This window comes from Oncorhynchus mykiss, chromosome 2 (genome assembly GCF_057628025.1).
Source record: "Oncorhynchus mykiss isolate SJ-2025 chromosome 2, ASM5762802v1, whole genome shotgun sequence".
In the NCBI taxonomy this organism is placed as follows: domain Eukaryota; kingdom Metazoa; phylum Chordata; class Actinopteri; order Salmoniformes; family Salmonidae; genus Oncorhynchus; species Oncorhynchus mykiss.
Genome location: NC_143023.1, coordinates 10,107,501 through 10,127,500, shown reverse-complemented (window position 1 = coordinate 10,127,500; position 20,000 = coordinate 10,107,501). Strand labels below are relative to the sequence as shown.

Below are 20,000 nucleotides of genomic sequence, written 5' to 3'. Positions count from 1 at the left end.
TCTAACCCTAACCCTAACTAACCCTAACTCTAACCCTAACTCTAACCCCAACTCTAACCCTAACTAACCCTAACTCTAACTCTAACCCCAACCCTTTACTGGTTTATAGTGGCACTACAGTCCAGTCTGACCTTAAACCTAACTCTAACTCTAACCCTAACTCTAACCCTAACCCTAACTAACCCTAACTCTAACCCTAACTCTAACTCTAACCCCAACCCTTTACTGGTTTATAGTGGCACTACAGTCCAGTCTGACCTTAAATCTAACTCTAACCCTAACTAACCCTAACTAACCCTAACTCTAAACCTTTACTGGTTTATAGTGGCAGTACAGTCTAGCCTGGCCTTAAAACCTAACTCTAACCCTAACTAACCCTAACTAACCCTAACTCCAATCCTAACTCTAACCGGGGCGGCAGGGTAGCCTAGTGGTTAGAGCGATGGACTAGTTACCGGAAGGTTGCAAGTTCAAACCCCCGAGCTGACAAAGTACAAATCTGTCCCATGAACAGGCAGTCCACCTAACTAACTCTAAACCTTTACTGGTTTATAGTGGCAGTACAGTCCAGTCTGGCCTTAAACCTTTACTGGTTTATAGTGGCAGTACAGTCCAGTCTGACCTTAAACCTAACCCTAACTAACCCCCGAGCTGACAAGGTACAAATCTGTCCCATGAACAGGCCGTCATTGAAAATAAGAATTTGTTCCTGCCTTCCTGGTTAAATAAAGGTACAATTAAAAAATAACTCTAAACCCTAAACTCTAAACCCTAACCCTAAACCCTAACTCTAAACCCTAACCCTAAACCCTAACTCTAAACCCTAACTCTAAACCCTAACCCTAAACCCTAACTCTAAACCCTAACTCTAAACCCTAACTCTAAACCTAAACCCTAACTCTAAACCCTAACTCTAAACCTAACCCTAACTCTAAACCCTAACTCTACTACATTGAAACACAACTCAGAGTCCAGAAAGAAAGCACCAAGAGGTCATGTCCAGAAAGAAAGCACCAAGAGGTCATGTCTAGATCTAGTATGTGGTTTAGATGGAGGTTCAGTTTCTCTCCCACATAAAACATCAAACCACTCAAACACTATGCTTCTTCTAACAGTCTGTGAAACATTACGAGAATATAGTGATATTTTTAAATGAAGTCGAGTAGGAAATTCAGGTGTGTCATTTGTGCTGGAAATGGACTTTATAATCCAATTCTACATTCAATTAACAGTATTACATTTAAACTCCTCTCTGTGAAACATCAGCTACATCAAGGCACTTAAAAACCTTTCCATTAACGATAAGTCTCTCTTAGTTAGCCAATATAAATAATGCAGCCCATTCAAGTTCCCTGCATTAGCTGTGTTTTTCCTTCTGCCTGGCCTCCCTCTTAAGCTGATGGTCACGCTGCGTTCCTTATGACCAAGGACATGTCTCAAATGGCATCCTATTCCCATAGACCCTGGTCAAAAGTAGTGCACTATATAGGGAACAGGGTGCCAGAGTCCATAGGGTTCTGGTCAAAAGTAGTGCACTATATAGGGAATAGGGTGCCATTTGGGACGAAGCCGGGGGGGGAAGAGAGAGGGCAAACACCGACTGTGACGAGGAACTCCAACCCCAGCACCAAGACAGCACAGACCCATGTGAGAACATTCAATAAAGAAAACGGAGCAGACACGAAATAAACGAGTGGTTAGAGAAACAACAACCTGACTGACCCTTCAGATTCCTTTCTCAGGTTGGTTTCCTGTCTGCTTCAGGCTCAGCTGTTTAAAGGCTGTTACTGTTGAAGCTCCACACCTGTCCTCTTTGACAGGGGCTATTCCAGTCACACAGCAAGAGGGATTGGACCTTTAAAGCCACATTCTGTAAGATGTGCATTCCATCAAACAGTGGGCCCACCGACAACCATGTATACAATGGAGCAATATCCCTACGTCTCGACCCATGTTGTACTGACTCATTCAGCTGGTATTACTAGTACTACATGTATACTGGTCTGGCTGAGGATGGAAGGACAGGAATTATCACCACAGGACATAGAGGATTTAGTCTATGTCATCTCTCAGCTGTAGTCTATGTAGTGTCTCAGCTGTAGTCTATGTAGTCTCTCAGCTGTAGTCTATGTCATCGCTCAGCTGTAGTCTATGTAGTCTCTCAGCTGTAGTCTATGTCATCTCTCAGCTGTAGTCTATGTAGTGTCTCAGCTGTAGTCTATGTAGTGTCTCAGCTGTAGTCTATGTAGTGTCTCAGAGTAGTCTATGTAGTCTCTCAGCTGTAGTCTATGTCATCTCTCAGCTGTAGTCTATGTAGTGTCTCAGCTGTAGTCTATGTCATCTCTCAGCTGTAGTCTATGTCATCTCTCAGCTGCAGTCTATGTAGTCTCTCAGCTGTAGTCTATGTCATCTCTCAGCTGTAGTCTATGTCATCTCTCAGCTGCAGTCTATGTAGTCTCTCAGCTGTAGTCTATGTAGTCTCTCAGCTGTAGTCTATGTAGTCTCTCAGCTGCAGTCTATGTAGTCTCTCAGCTGTAGTCTATGTAGTCTCTCAGCTGTAGTCTATGTAGTCTCTCAACTGTAGTCTATGTAGTCTCTCAACTGTAGTCTATGTAGTGTCTCAGCTGTAGTCTATGTAGTCTCTCAGCTGTAGTCTATGTAGTCTCTCAGATGCAGTCTATGTAGTCTCTCAACTGTAGTCTATGTAGTCTCTCAACTGTAGTCTATGTAGTCTCTCAGCTGTAGTCTATGTAGTGTCTCAGAGTAGTCTATGTAGTCTTTCAGTTGTAGGGCAGTGAGGTCTGGCCTTTCAGCATGTTGTTGAGGATGCTGCTGAGAAGGGCCATTCTGAACAGTGAAACAGACAGGTTGTGGCTAACAGTCCTCCCTCCCTCTCTTCTATTCTGTGCTGTGTGCAGACATACAGTTAAAATCCCTTTCTGGATGAACATGTAGACAGATCTCCTCTTTAAACAGGGCTGAGGAGTGCTGAGGGCCTCACAATAGGAAACACATGGCTTTGGAATAAATAGTGTTCATTTCATTAGTTAATATGAATGATTACATTATACACCATTTAGCTACAACAAAGTTACAACCCTACTGATTCCAAATGCAACTGAAATGTAAAACAGGAGAAAAGCTGTTACTATCTCCCAGTGCTGAGGGTTTAGCAGTGACCTGTGCTCTCATAATCTCTCTACATGTCTGAGATCGTCAGAACACGGAAACACCACTCACACCTCACTCACAGAAATAAAGAATGAAAGAAAGAGAGAGAGAGAGAGAAAGAGAGAAAGGAAGAACAGAGAAAGTACGGGAAGAGAGAGCGATAGCATCAATCCACCCTCTGATCTGATACACACCATTACACTAGAGCCTGATTTGGACTGATGAGTCCCTCCCTCCCTCCCTCCCTCCCTCCCTCCCTCCCTCCCTCCCTCCCTCCTGGTGTGTGTTTTCCTCCAGTTTCTCCTCCTTGACAGGCTGTTGTTTAGCTTGGACTCCCGGTGTGACTCTAACTCCATGATCCCATGTTGGAGGCTGTTTGAGCGGAGCCGAGGAGATGAGTGACAGGTTTATATGACCCCCTCAGCCTGGTCCTGTGGTGCCTCATTACATGTATGTTTTTAATTATCCTTCCCTCGATCCACTCTCCCCTGGCTCTCTCTCTTTCTCTCTCTCTCTGGACAGGGGGACCAGGGCTAGATACTGGATCTCTCTCTGGGCAGGGGGACCAGGGTTAGATACTGAATCTCTCTCTGGGCAGGGGGACCAGGGTTAGATACTGGATCTCTCTCTGGACAGGGGGATAAGGGTTAGAAACTGGATCTCTCTCTGGACAGGGGGACCAGGGCTATATACTGGATCTCTCTCTGGGCAGGGGGACCAGGGTTAGATACTGGATCTCTCTCTGGACAGGGGGATAAGGGTTAGATACTGGATCTCTCTCTGGACAGGGGGACCAGGGTTAGATACTGGATCTCTCTCTGGACAGGGGGACCAGGGTTAGATACTGGATCTCTCTCTGGACAGGGGGATAAGGGCTAGATACTGGATCTCTCTCTGGACAGGGGGATAAGGGCTAGATACTGGATCTCTCTCTGGACAGGGGGATAAGGGTTAGATACTGGATCTCTCTCTGGACAAGGGGATAAGGGTTAGATACTGGATCTCTCTCTGGACAGAGGGATACGGGTTAGATACTGGATCTCTCTCTGGACAGGGGGACCAGGGTTAGATACTGGATCTCTCTCTGGACAGGGGGGCCAGGGTTAAATACTGGATCTCTCTCTGGACAGGGGGATAAGGGTTAGATACTGGATCTCTCTCTGGACAGGGGGATAAGGGTTAGATACTGGATCTCTCTCTGGACAGGGGGATAAGGGTTAGATACTGGATCTCTCTCTGGACAGGGGGACCAGGGTTAGATACTAGATCTCTCTCTGGACAGGGGGACCAGGGTTAGATACTGGATCTCTCTCTGGACAGGGGGATAAGGGTTAGATACTGGATCTCTCTCTGGACAGAGGGATAAGGGTTAGATACTGGATCTCTCTCTGGACAGAGGGATAAGGGTTAGATACTGGATCTCTCTCTGGACAGGGGGACCAGGGTTAGATACTGGATCTCTCTCTGGACAGGGGGATAAGGGTTAGATACTGGATCTCTCTCTGGACAGAGGGATAAGGGTTAGATACTGGATCTCTCTGTGGACAGGGGGACCAGGGTTAGATACTGGATCTCTCTCTGGACAGGGGGACCAGGGTTAGATACTGGATCTCTAATGTGGACAGGGGGACCAGGGTTAGATACTGGATCTCTCTCTGGACAGGGGGACCAGGGTTAGATACTGGATCTCTCTGTGGACAGGGGGACCAGGGTTAGATACTGGATCTCTCTCTGGACAGGGGGACCAGGGTTAGATACTGGATCTCTCTCTGGACAGGGGGATAAGGGTTAGATACTGGATCTCTCTCTGGACAGAGGGATAAGGGTTAGATACTGGATCTCTCTGTGGACAGGGGGACCAGGGTTAGATACTGGATCTCTCTCTGGACAGGGGGACCAGGGTTAGATACTGGATCTCTCTGTGGACAGGGGGACCAGGGTAAACCCAGACATGTCATCCCAGTACGTGCTGTTGTTGTGGCCAGTAAGACATGACACCAGACATCTCAAATTGGTTTTCCAGTTCTGTAACAAGCAGATTAAACACTGGAATTGTTTTGCATCTGTGCAGACAAATGTGCTGAGGCTGGCTGACTGGATGGCTGGCTGGCTGGCTGACTGGATTGACAGGCTGACTGGATGGATGGCTGGCTGTGGATGGCTGGCTGGCTGGCTGACTGGATGGCTGGCTGACTGGATGGCTGGCTGGCTGACTGGATGGATGGCTGACTGACTGGATGGATGGCTGACTGGATGGATGGATGGCTGGCTGACTGGATGGCTGGCTGGCTGGCTGACTGGATGGCTGGCTGGCTGGCTGGATGGCTGGCTGGCTGACTGGCTGACTGGATGGATGACTGACTGGATGGCTGGCTGGCTGGATAGCTGACTGGATGGATGGCTGGCTGACTGGATGGCTGGCTGGCTGACTGGATGGCTGGCTGGCTGACTGGATGGATGGCTGACTGGATGGCTGACTGGATGGATGGCTGACTGGATGGATGGCTGACTGGATGGATGGCTGACTGGATGGTTGGCTGGCTGACTGGATGGCTCGCTGACTGGATGGCTGGATGGCTGGCTGACTGACTGGATGGCTGGCTGGCTGACTGGATGAGGTTATGGAAAAGGCAGACTCCCCTGCAGAGAAGGAAGAATGAGGAGGAGGCTACAGGTGATATGACCATTGTGAGTCATTGTGCTGACATATATAAACCTTGTTAACAACCCAGTTAAACAGGGAATTATTATTGAGAATTTACAGCTCGAAGAGTCCCGTTTTTAAGAACACAGTGTTTCCAGTAGTCGACATAAAAGGCCAAACACTACACATTTTTTCAGGGCATAGAATCATGCCCTGAGCCGTCTCCATAACAGCTCATTAAAAAAAGACAATCCTGGGAGAGCCTGTCACCTATGATTAAAGCTGTCATTCTTCCACTGTGGATGAATGTGTTGACAGACACACCATCTCTCACACAAGCTGCCCTGCCTTAGCTGTAGTAGCTGTAGAACTGGGGAGAACCCCCACCAAATCACCACCTGTCTGTCTGTCTGTCTGTCTCTCTCTCTCTCTCTCTCTCTCTCTCCCTCCTCTGTCTATCTCTGTCTCTCTCCTCTGTCTGTCTCTCAGTCTCTCCCTCCCTTCTCTGTCTCCCACCCTTGTCTGTCTGTCTGTCTGTCTTTCTCTCCCCCCTCTGTCTCTCTCCTCTGTCTATATGTCTCTCTCTGTCTCGCTCTCTCTCTGTGTCTCTCTCTGTCTCTCAACTTCGTCAATTGGGGAAAATAATTTCACAAAGTGCAATCAGAGACTAATTGGTTTGTGGACAGGGTGAACACCAACAAACACAACAGTTGCTTTAATCACACTAGTCAGCCAGCCCAGACCAACTCCCAGATGTCTGTTTCTCTTGTTATAAGAGATGACAAATAGCTACAGAAAACAATAATAGTCCAACAAAATGAGTTTGAGCTGCTTGTGTCCAACGCTAACACACAGAGAGGAAGAACGGGTCAGATCTGAGTCTAGGAGGTTTATTTGGAGAACGGGTCAGATCTGAGTCTAGGGGGTTTATTTGGAGAACGGGTCAGATCTGAGTCTAGGGGGTTTATTTGGAGAACGGGTCAGATCTGAGTCTAGGAGGTTTATTTGGAGAACGGGTCAGATCTGAGTCTAGGGGGTTTATTTGGAGAACGGGTCAGATCTGAGTCTAGGGGGTTTATTTGGAGAACGGGTCAGATCTGAGTCTAGGAGGTTTATTTGGAGAACGGGTCAGATCTGAGTCTAGGAGGTTTATTTGGAGAACGGGTCAGATCTGAGTCTAGGAGGTTTATTTGGAGAACGGGTCAGATCTGAGTCTAGGAGGTTTATTTGGAGAACGGGTCAGATCTGAGTCTAGGGGGTTTATTTGGAGAACGGGTCAGATCTGAGTCTAGGGGGTTTATTTGGAGAATGGGTCAGATCTGAGTCTAGGGGGTTTATTTGGAAAATGGCAGGCCATGTTGTTGGTCAAACAAACAGAGACAAAGACCAAACTAACACCATTAACTGACATTGACACTGAAGTAGAGAATCAACCTCTTCCTGTATCATTTTTGATAGAGAGATGTTCTCATTCTAGTTCATAACATGCACTGGGACAGGCATAGAAGAAAGTTGTACAAAAACAAGGAACATTGGTACCACCAAGGTCTATTACAACAGTGATCCTCTAAGATGGTTTTTAGTCTCTCTACAGCCTCCAGTTTGTTTTGAATGAACTACTGGGGTAAGCACAGTGTCATAGACAAATAAAGGATCTCCAATACTACAGAGATCCTCTACGATGGTTTTTAGTCTCTCTACAGCCTCCAGTTTGTTTTGAATGAACTACTGGGGTAAGCACAGTCACATAGACAAATAAAGGATCTCCAATACTACAGAGATCCTCTACGATGGTTTTTAGTCTCTCTACAGCCTCCAGTTTGTTTTGAATGAACTACTGGGGTAAGCACAGTGACATAGACAAATAAAGGATCTCCAATACTACAGAGATCCTCTACGATGGTTTTTAGTCTCTCTACAGCCTCCAGTTTGTTTTGAATGAACTACTGGGGTAAGCACAGTCACATAGACAAATAAAGGATCTCCAATACTACAGAGATCCTCTACGAGTCTGTTTGTTTTCAATAGGAGAATCCAAGACGTTACGAGACAGACACTGGCCTAGTTCACATCTACCACTACCTCATCTTTATCAATACGTCATCCCCTTCATTAGGAGGTCATTTGTGAGTGAGGTTAACAGTAATAACAGACTGTCTGTATGTGAGGTTAACAGTAATAACAGATTGTCTGTATGTGAGGTTAACAGTAATAACAGACTGTATGTATGTGAGGTTAACAGTAATAACAGACTGTCTGTATGTGAGGTTAACAGTATCAACAGACTATATATGTGAGGTTAACAGTAATAACAGACTGTCTGTATGTGAGGTTAACAGTAATAACAGACTGTATGTATGTGAGGTTAACAGTAATAACAGACTGTCTGTATGTGAGGTTAACAGTAATAACAGACTGTCTATATGTGAGGTTAACAGTAATAACAGACTGTCTGTATGTGAGGTTAACAGTAATAACAGACTGTCTGTATGTGAGGTTAACAGTAATAACAGACTGTCTGTATGTGAGGTTAACAGTAATAACAGACTGTCTGTATGTGAGGTTAACAGTAATAACAGACTGTCTGTATGTGAGGTCAACAGTAATAACAGACTGTCTGTATGTGAGGTTAACAGTAATAACAGACTGTCTATATGTGAGGTTAACAGTAATAACAGACTGTCTGTATGTGAGGTTAACAGTATTAACAGACTATATATGTGAGGTTAACAGTAATAACAGACTGTCTGTATGTGAGGTTAACAGTAATAACAGACTGTCTGTATGTGAGGTTAACAGTAATAACAGACTCTCTGTATGTGAGGTTAACAGTAATAACAGACTGTCTGTATGTGAGGTTAACAGTATAATAACAGACTGTCTGTATGTGAGGTTAACAGTATTAACAGACTATATATGTGAGGTTAACAGTAATAACAGATTGTCTGTATGTGAGGTTAACAGTAATAACAGACTGTCTGTATGTGAGGTTAACAGTAATAACAGACTGTCTGTATGTGAGGTTAACAGTAATAACAGACTGTCTGTATGTGAGGTAACAGTAATAAACAGACTGTATGTATGTGAGGTTAACAGTAATAACAGACTGTCTGTATGTGAGGTTAACAGTAATAACAGACTGTCTGTATGTGAGGTTAACAGTATTAACAGACTATATATGTGAGGTTAACAGTAATAACAGACTGTCTGTATGTGAGGTTAACAGTAATAACAGACTCTCTGTATGTGAGGTTAACAGTAATAACATACTGTCTGTATGTGAGGTTAACAGTAATAACATACTGTCTGTATGTGAGGTTAACAGTATTAACAGACTATATATGTGAGGTTAACAGTAATAACAGACTGTAAGTATGTGAGGTTAACAGGGACCCACTCTAAGCTCTCCCAAGCCCAGAAGAATCACCATGTGGTGCTTGTTTGGACGTTTTAGGGCTCAAAAGCCCCAGACTGCTTGACTCCCTGATTACAACGAATCACGGTGTCAGAATTGGATGGGTAAAGAGTAGTTTAATAAACCATTAGCTCATTGGCTGAACACTTCACTTCTCCCTCTGGCCGCAGGCTTTGTTGCACAGGTCTTCCCTGGCGTGGCGAGCCGTATGTTTGTGTGTGCTAATGACTATGATTAGGGAACCTGGATTAGGTCTTGTCAAAAACTCAGTGGTTTACGACACGCAGAGAGAGAGGAGAGAGAGAGAGAGAGAGAGAGAGAGAGAGAGAGAGAGAGAGAGAGAGAGAGAGAGAGAGAGAGAGAGAGGAGAGAGAGAGGAAGAGAGGAAGAGAGGAAGAGAGAGAGAGAGAGAGAGAGAGAGAGAGAGAGAGAGGAAGAGAAGAGAGAGAGAGAGAGAGAGAGAGAGAGAGAGAGAGAGAGAGAGAGAGAGAGAGAGAGAGAGAGAGAGAGAGAGAGAGAAGACAACACTTGGACTGATTTAGAACCCATTCCACAATCTGGGATTTACAATGGATGCACCAATTCTTTAAAGAGGGAGGTTAAACTCCGTCGGCCCCATCACAGTGAGCCCTTCCTCACAGAGAAGTAGTGCCTATCTAGGATCAGATCCCCCGAGGGAACAGAGGCCTGCTTCTCCCATGGTGCAGTAGTCTAGAGGGAACAGAGGCCTGCTTCTCCCATGGTGCAGTAGTCTAGAGGGAACAGAGGCCTGCTTCTCCCATGGTGCAGTAGTCTAGAGGGAACAGAGGCCTGCTTCTCCCATGGTGCAGTAAGTCAGAGGGAACAGAGGCCTGCTTCTCCCATGGTGCAGTAATTTAGAGGGAACAGCGGCCTGCTTCTCCCATGGTGCAGTAAGTCAGAGGGAACAGAGGCCTGCTTCTCCCATGGTGCAGTAAGTCAGAGGGAACAGAGGCCTGCTTCTCCCATGGTGCAGTAATTTAGAGGTAACAGAGGCCTGCTTCTCCCATGGTGCAGTAATTTAGAGCGAACAGAGGCCTGCTTCTCCCATGGTGCAGTAAGTCAGAGGGAACAGAGGCCTGCTTCTCCCATGGTGCAGTAATTTAGAGAGAACAGAGGCCTGCTTCTCCCATGGTGCAGTAATTTAGAAAGAACAGAGGCCTGCTTCTCCCATGGTGCAGTAAGTCAGAGGGAACAGAGGCATGCTTCTCCCATGGTGCAGTAACTCAGAGGGAACAGAGGCCTGCTTCTCCCATGGTGCAGTAATTTAGAGGGAACAGAGGCCTGCTTCTTCCATGGTGCAGTAATTTAGAGGGAACAGAGGCCTGCTTCTCCCCATGGTGCAGTAATTTGGAGAGAACAGAAGCCTGCTTCTCCCATGGTGCAGTAATTTAGAGGGAACAGAGGCCTGCTTCTCCCATGGTGCAGTAATTTAGAGGGAACAGAGGCCTGCTTCTCCGATGGTGCAGTAAGTCAGAGGGAACAGAGGCCTGCTTCTCCCAAGGTGCAGTAATTTCGAGAGAACAGAGGCCTGCTTCTCCCATGGTGCAGTAATTTAGAAAGAACAGATGCCTGCTTCTCCCATGGTGCAGTAAGTCAGAGGGAACAGAGGCCTGCTTCTCCCATGGTGCAGTAAGTCAGAGGGAACAGAGGCCTGCTTCTCCCATGGTGCAGTAATTTGGAGAGAACAGAACAGGAGATACCGTGATCTTTCATGGCATACAAACTATCACTAGAATAAAACAATATATTTAGTCTGGACAATATCAATAAACCAACTGGCACAATACAGGCAAAGCAGTGTTAGGATGCATCCATCCCATACAGACAATTAGAGCTGAGAATAGAGGACAGAGAAGAGACAAAGCAGTGTTAGGATGCATCCATCCCATACAGACAATTAGAGCTGAGAATAGAGGACAGAGAGACAAAGTAGTGTTAGGATGCATCCATCCCATACAGACAATTAGAGCTGAGAATAGAGGACAGAGAAGAGACAAAGCAGTGTTAGGATGCATCCATCCCATACAGACAATTAGAGCTGAGAATAGAGGACAGAGAAGAGGCAAAGCAGTGTTAGGATGCATCCATCCCATACAGACAATTAGAGCTGAGAATAGAGGACAGAGAAGAGGCAAAGCAGTGTTAGGATGCATCTGTTCCATACAGACAATTAGAGCTGAGAATAGAGGACAGAGAAGAGGCAAAGCAGTGTTAGGATGCATCTGTTCCATACAGACAATTAGAGCTGAGAATAGAGGACAGAGAAGAGGCAAAGCAGTGTTAGGATGCATCTGTTCCATACAGACAATTAGAGCTGAGAATAGAGGACAGAGAGACAAAGCAGTGTTAGGATGCATCTGTTCCATACAGACAATTAGAGCTGAGAATAGAGGACAGAGAGACAAAGCAGTGTTAGGATGCATCTGTTCCATACAGACAATTAGAGCTGAGAATAGAGGACAGAGAAGAGACAAAGCAGTGTTAGGATGCATCCATTCCATACAGACAATTAGAGCTGAGAATAGAGGACAGAGAAGAGACAAAGCAGTGTTAGGATGCATCTGTTCCATACAGACAATTAGAGCTGAGAATAGAGGACAGAGAAGAGACAAAGTAGTGTTAGGATGCATCCATCCCATACAGACAATTAGAGCTGAGAATAGAGGACAGAGAGACAAAGCAGTGTTAGGATGCATCCATTCCATACAGACAATTAGAGCTGAGAATAGAGGACAGAGAAGAGACAAAGCAGTGTTAGGATGCATCTGTTCCATACAGACAACTAGAGCTGAGAATAGAGGACAGAGAAGAGACAAAGTAGTGTTAGGATGCATCCATCCCATACAGACAATTAGAGCTGAGAATAGAGGACAGAGAAGAGACAACGCAGTGTTAGGATGCATCTGTTCCATACAGACAATTAGAGCTGAGAATAGAGGACAGAGAAGAGACAAAGTAGTGTTAGGATGCATCCATCCCATACAGACAATTAGAGCTGAGAATAGAGGACAGAGAGACAAAGCAGTGTTAGGATGCATCTGTTCCATACAGACAATTAGAGCTGAGAATAGAGGACATAGAAGAGACAAAGCAGTGTTAGGATGCATCCATCCCATACAGACAACTAGAGCTGAGAATAGAGGACAGAGAAGAGGCAAAGCAGTGTTAGGATGCATCCATCTCATACAGACAATTAGAGCTGAGAATAGAGGACAGAGAAGAGGCAAAGCAGTGTTAGGATGCATCTGTTCCATACAGACAATTAGAGCTGAGAATAGAGGACAGAGAAGAGACAAAGCAGTATTAGGATGCATCTGTTCCATACAGACAATTAGAGCTGAGAATAGAGGACAGAGAAGAGACAAAGCAGTGTTAGGATGCATCTGTTCCATACAGACAATTAGAGCTGAGAATAGAGGACAGAGAAGAGACAAAGCAGTATTAGGATGCATCCATCCCATACAGACAATTAGAGCTGAGAATAGAGGACAGAGAAGAGACAAAGCAGTGTTAGGATGCATCTGTTCCATACAGACAATTAGAGCTGAGAATAGAGGACAGAGAAGAGGCAAAGCAGTGTTAGGATGCATCCATCCCATACAGACAATTAGAGCTGAGAATAGAGGACAGAGAAGAGGCAAAGCAGTGTTAGGATGCATATGTTCCATACAGACAATTAGAGCTGAGAATAGAGGACAGAGAAGAGACAAAGTAGTGTTAGGATGCATCCATCCCATACAGACAATTAGAGCTGAGAATAGAGGACAGAGAAGAGACTGGAGTGAACTAATCCTGCTTGGGCCAAGTCATGTTTTTCCCTCAAACCTAATAAGATTGCCATTAGCCCACATCTTTCCATGGAATCCCTGTTCTCCTTCTCCTTGCTCTTCCTCTGCTCTGTGTCTGTGTCCCAAATGGTACCCTATTCCCTATAGGGTGCATGGGCTCTGGTCAAAAGTAGTGCACTATGCAGGGTGTCAATTGGAATGCAACCTGTGTGTACAGTGCAGAGGGTTTATCTGATCCTGGGGAGGGGGACAGTCAGTCAGTCACAGCAGACAGATTAACATTTCTAGCCTTCTCTAAGTGGATGATGACTCTCCTAGTTAGTACTCACTAAGTTGACAGCCACCTGTTGCCCCTCACAGCAGAGCAGAGTCCCTCACAGCAGAACAGAGTCCCTCACAGCAGAACAGAGTCCCTCACAGCAGAACAGAGTCCCTCACAACAGAGTAGCTTGATGTATGTTCTGTAGACAAGGTGGTCACTGATCAACAGCTAGTCGAGTCACTAAGACCACTTTGGGAGCAAAACATTTTAGCAGCCTCCTTCTTGCAAGCACAGAGAAATGTAAGTTTTAGATGTAATTTCATACAGTTCTACACATTTTGCCATGGGGTGTTGAAAAATGTTGCAGTATTAAAGCAAGTTTGTTGCAATTCTATTCATTTTGCCAAAAGGTGGAGAGAAATGTTTTTAATGCTGTTTTTAATATGACATGCAAGTGATTAAACCATGATTACTACGCTTAGATATCTGGTCGCTAGACTGACTTACCAATCTAAAAACTGTTAGCTGAAATGGACTAATCGAATGACTGTCAGTGACTGACTTAACAAGAGAGAAAACTGCTGATGCACAACCACATTTCCAAATGTCACCTTGTGTATTCTACTATCCTAACTCTCAACAGTAAGTTGAGACCCTCCTGAGTTCCCGGTCTTCAAAAGGCTGCCAGTTGGCCATCCCTGCTCTATATGGTTTCTATCTGTACACTCATTAAACCACCTTCGATATGATGGAATCTATGACACAGAAGTCCCCTGGAGCAAAGTCAGTTAACTAACAGTAAAAGCCAACATGTACGATACTGTTTTAAATTACAAAATGAAAGTGCCAGGAAATAATAGGAAGATAGGAGCGCTTCACATTAAATAAATCCACATTGTACTCAGCATGCACAAACAGGGCCTAGGTTAGGTTCACCTGGCAGGCTGGGCTAGACTAGAGCTGTCTGTACTCAGCATGCACAAACAGGGCCTAGGTTACGTTCACCTGGCAGGCTGGGCTAGACTAGAGCGGTCTGTACTCAGCATGCACAAACAGGAACTAGGTTAGGTTCACCTGGCAGGCTGGGCTAGACTAGAGCGGTCTGTACTCAGCATGCACAAACAGGGCCTAGGTTAGGTTCACCTGGCAGGCTGGGCTAGACTAGAGCGGTCTGTACTCAGCATGCACAAACAGGGCCTAGGTTAGGTTCACCTGGCAGGCTGGGCTAGACTAGAGCGGTCTGTACTCAGCATGCACAAACAGGGCCTAGGTTAGGTTCACCTGGCAGGCTGGGCTAGACTAGAGCGGTCTGTACTCAGCATGCACAAACAGGGCCGAGGCAGGTTAGGTTCACCTGGCAGGCTGGGCTAGACTAGAGCGGTCTGTACTCAGCATGCACAAACAGGAACTAGGCAGATTAGGTTCACCTGGCAGGCTGGGCCAGACTAGAGTGTTCTTGCCTCATGTCTCATGTCTTGCCAATAGTTAAAAGACAGTATTTTTAGGGCTCGAAAAAAAACTCCCAGTAAAAATAAATAAAATCAAGTGGAGTTTCCTAATGTTTCCATGATACATATCATGCAAGCAGCAGGTATAATGGATTAGCAGAGAAAATGACTGCCATAGTTTCTGAAAATCATAGCCTGGATTTCACACGGCATTTCAAAGTTATAACGCCTACATCCTTGTCTTGGTACACTTAAATAACACTTTTGAAAAAGGCCAAATTAAAATCCAACAGCTTGTGGCTTAATGGCTTTTCCAGGTTAACCCTGCTGAGTTATTTTAGCCCTGGCAGCCTGGAGAGGAGAGGAGGAGGAGGCCCTGTGTGTCTGCAGGAGAGAGCCACGTGCACTCCTCTCCATGGTCTCTGTCAGTGTCTGTATCTCAAATGGCACTCTATTCACTACACAGTTCACTACATCTGGGCCCTGGTCAAAAGTAATGCACTATATAGAGAAGACGCAACCAGAGTCAACGTGCAGCAGCCTGCAGCACTGCCTTGCTGCCAACCTGCACAGAACAGAGCACCTTGGTATATGGGCACACAAGGATCCCCAGAGCACAGACAAGCTCTGACTCATCATTAAGTGAAGCAGGCTGGACGTGTTTGTATTATAATACTTATTAAAAACAATTATGTACTTAAATGTATTACACACAACCTATGAATGCACTGTTTCACTTTGCTACTGCTGTTGAATGTGATGTGGAAGGCAGGTTTGAGTCAGTTTTAGACTGGGACATAACTGGGCTAGTCTCTCACTAAGTATAATTTAAACCAGTATTTTAGAGCAGTTAACTCTCTCTCTCTTTCTCTCTCTCTCTCTCTCGCACACGCACGCACGCACGCACACACACACACACACACACACACACACACACACACACACACACACACACACACACACACACACACACACACACACACACACACACACACACACACACACACACACAAACACACACACACGCACGCACACGCACGCACACTCACACACACACCTCTCCAAGGCCGAAAGGTCAGGTAATAGAGGTTCATAATAGAGGCTGGTGTGTCTGAGAGACAGGACAGGACTTCAAGATATATCAGGAGGTGTTCCCAACTAAACACAGTATTAACATCCACATGGAAACAGTGAGCTCAACACAGAAATATACAAAGAAGTGGAAAGACCGTGACCCAAACAATAGCTTTGACTGATTTACTAAGTGTGTGTGTGTGTGTGTGTGGGGGGGGGGTGTGGGTGTGTGTGTGTGTGTGTGTGTGTGTGTGTGTGTGTGTGGGTGTGGGTGTGGGTGTGTGTGTGTGTGTGTGTGTGTGTGTGTGTGTGTGTATGTGTGTGTGGGTGTGTATATGTGGGTGTGTGTGTGTGTGCGCAGGCCTATAATCACTCTACTCATTTCCTCTCATTATGAGGCCTGTTTTATTGACGCAGGAATCAAGCGTGGATCACGTTAAAACAAGGCCATAAAACATGATGGAGGGAGAGGGAAACGTCTCTAAAACAACCAACATAACAACCTCTACACTTTCCTCACTCTCCCAGAGGGTTTCATCTTTTCAGATTCATCAGCCGATGCAGTGGAACACAGTGGAGAAGTGGCAGACGATATAATGATGATATAGAGTAGTTGATTGCACAGTGACTTTGGCTCTTTAGAAATACCATGTACACTACATATGCAAAAGTATGTGGACACCCCTTCAAATGAGTGGATTTGGTTATTTCAGCAACACCCGTTGCTGACAGGTCTATAAAATGGAGCACACAGCCATGCGCTCTGTAAATTCCAGATTAGGCAATGTATTATTATTATGTTTTATAATTATGTATTATTATAATAATAAATTATTATTAATAGTATGTATTATTATTATATATTATTAGTGTTATTATTATTATAATAAATTATTATTATGTATTATAATATATTATTATTATTATGTATTATTATTAGTATGTATTAGTATGTGTGTATTATGTATTATTGTTAGTATGTATTAGTATGTGTGTATTATGTATTATTGTTAGTATGTATTAGTATGTATGTATTATGTATTATGCTATTATTATTATTATTACTATTATTATTAGTGCTATATATTATTATTATGTATTATTATTAGTATGTATGTATAATGTATTATTGTTAGTATGTATTAGTATGTATGTATAATGTATTATTATTAGTATGTATTAGTATTAGTATTATTATTATTATGTGTTATTATTATCATCATTATGTATTATTATTATTATTATCATCATTATGTATTATTATTACTATTATTATTAGTGCTATACATTATTATTATTATATATTAGCGTTATTATTATTTATTATTATTTGTATTATTATTATGCATTATTATTACTATTATTATTACCGCTATATATTATTATTATGTATTATGTTAGTAGTCTTATTAGGTATTAATATTATATATTAGTATTATTATTATTATTATTATTATTAGTATGTATTATTACTATTATTATTATCTATTACTATTATTATGTATTATAATTGTTATTACTATGTATTATTACTTATATTATTATTATGTATTATTATTATATATTAGTATTATTATTAGATATTAATATTATATATTAGTATAATTTATTAGTATTTGTATTATTATTAGTATGTATTATTATTATGTATTATTATATATATTACTATCATTATGTATTATTACTTTTATTATTACTATGTATTATTACTTTTATTATTATTATGTGTTATTATTACTATGTATTATTACTTGTATTATTATTATGTATTATTACTTTTATTATTATTATGTGTTACTATTATTATGTATTATTTGTTTTATTATTATTTGTATTATTATGTATTATTTGTATTATTATGTATTATTTGTATTATTATTATGTATTACTATTATTATGTAGTATCATTTTTATTACTAGTATAATTATGTATTATTATTATGCATTATTGTTATGTATTATTCTTATGTATTATTCTTTTGTATTACTATTATTATGTATTATAATTTGTATTATTATTATTATGTATTCTAATTTGTATTATTATTGTTATGTATTATTATTAATATTTTTATTCTTATTTATTATCACTATTATGATGTATTATCATAATTATGTATTATTATTATGAATAATCATTATTATTGTTAATATGCATTATTATTTGTATTATTATTATTATGTCATGTATTATTTACTGTACCTAGCAGCTGGGAGTGATAGTGCGATAGTTTTCAATCATCCAATAAGAAGTCAAACAGAGACTATATATTCTAATGAGATGTGCAGGTGATGCAGCAGAGGTTGACATTAGCAACATTGTCTGACTCCAGATACCTCCGCATTTTACAGTCACAACTTAAATACCCACAGTGCTTCCAAATGAAAAGACAATGCTTCAAAATAAAAAGTGTTTCACTCACCGATACAAGCGTGAACTCTGACAGATAACTGTGTCCGGAGGATGATGCTGTGCTTCTTGCCTCTTCTGATGAGAAAGACAGACAGACAGAGAGAGAGAGAGAATGAATTTTAATAACATTGTTCCACAACACAGTGACCCTATGTAAATGAGTTACATTTGATGTTAAAAATAAATTTGTCTGAATTGACATTTTAAAAAGCATACAGAGTAAAAGCTCATTTTGGTTGGAAAACTGTTTCCTGCAATTTAACCTTAAGGACCTCATATTCTTGGAGCCCAGGTTTCTAAACTGAAGACATATAATACTGGAATGGGGGGTTATGAACGAGGTCTCCAGTTGTGACAGCCAGGCGTGTACATAGCCTACACTGTATCAATAAACTCTCCACATGGTCTGATGCAGAGAGGTATGGACATAGACATAAACATCAACACTCTGGGTAAACTCCTTTCAGAGGGCTAGATCTAATCACTGTGGAGGAGACAAGCTTTCACAGGGCTAGATCTAATCACTGTGGAGGAGACAAGCTTTCACAGGGCTAGATCGAATCACTGTGGAGGAGGCAAGCTTTCACAGGGCTAGATCTAATCACTGTGGAGGAGACAAGCTTTCACAGGGCTAGATAAAATCACCGTGGAGGAGGCAAGCTTTCACAGGGCTAGATAAAATCACTGTGGAGGAGGCAAGCTTTCACAGGGCTAGATCAAATCACTGTGGAGGAGACACGCTTTCACAGGGCTAGATCTAATCACCGCGGAGGAGCCAAGCTTTCACAGGGCTAGATCTAATCACTGTGGAGGAGACAAGCTTTCACAGGGCTAGATCTAATCACTGTGGAGGAGCCAAGCTTTCACAGGGCTAGATCTAATCACTGTGGAGGAGCCAAGCTTTCACAGGGCTACATAAAATCACTGTGGAGGAGACAAGCTTTGACAGGGCTAGATCGAATCACTGTGGAGGAGACAAGCTTTCACAGGGCTAGATCTAATCATCGTGGAGGAGGCAAGCTTTCACAGGGCTAGATCTAATCACTGTGGAGGAGCCAAGCTTTCACAGGGCTAGATCTAATCACTGTGGAGGAGCCAAGCTTTCACAGGGCTAGATCTAATCACTGTGGAGGAGACAAGCTTTCACAGGGCTAGATAAAATCACCGTGGAGGAGGCAAGCTTTCACAGGGCTAGATAAAATCACTGTGGAGGAGGCAAGCTTTCACAGGGCTAGATCTAATCACCGCGGAGGAGGCAAGCTTTCACAGGGTTAGATCTAATCACCGTGGAGGAGGCAAGCTTTCACAAGGCTAGATCTAATCATTGTGGAGGAGACAAGCTTTCACAGGGCTAGATCTAATCACTGTGGAGGAGCCAAGCTTTCACAGGGCTACATAAAATCACTGTGGAGGAGACAAGCTTTGACAGGGCTAGATCGAATCACTGTGGAGGAGACAAGCTTTCACAGGGCTACATAAAATCACTGTGGAGGAGACAAGCTTTGACAGGGCTAGATCTAATCATCGTGGAGGAGGCAAGCTTTCACAGGGCTAGATCTAATCATCGTGGAGGAGGCAAGCTTTCACAGGGATAGATCTAATCACTGTGGAGGAGACAAGCTTTCACAGGGCTAGATCTAATCACTGTGTAGGAGACAAGCTTTCACAGGGCTAGATATAATCACTGTGTAGGAGGCAAGCTTTCACAGGGCTAGATCTAATCACCGTGGAGGAGGCAAGCTTTCACAGGGCTAGATCTAATCA

At 43.2% G+C, this 20,000-nt stretch overlaps 1 protein-coding gene across 1 annotated transcript in view; it reads right to left on the bottom strand.

The window, feature by feature from the left end:
• Positions 1–20,000, bottom strand: part of LOC110518388 (FH1/FH2 domain-containing protein 3) — a 226,209-nt gene that overhangs the window by 162,767 nt on the left and 43,442 nt on the right. Inside the window, 1 exon segment of the mRNA XM_090187693.1 lies at positions 18,247–18,311. Coding sequence (XP_090043819.1) covers positions 18,247–18,311 — 65 coding nt within the window.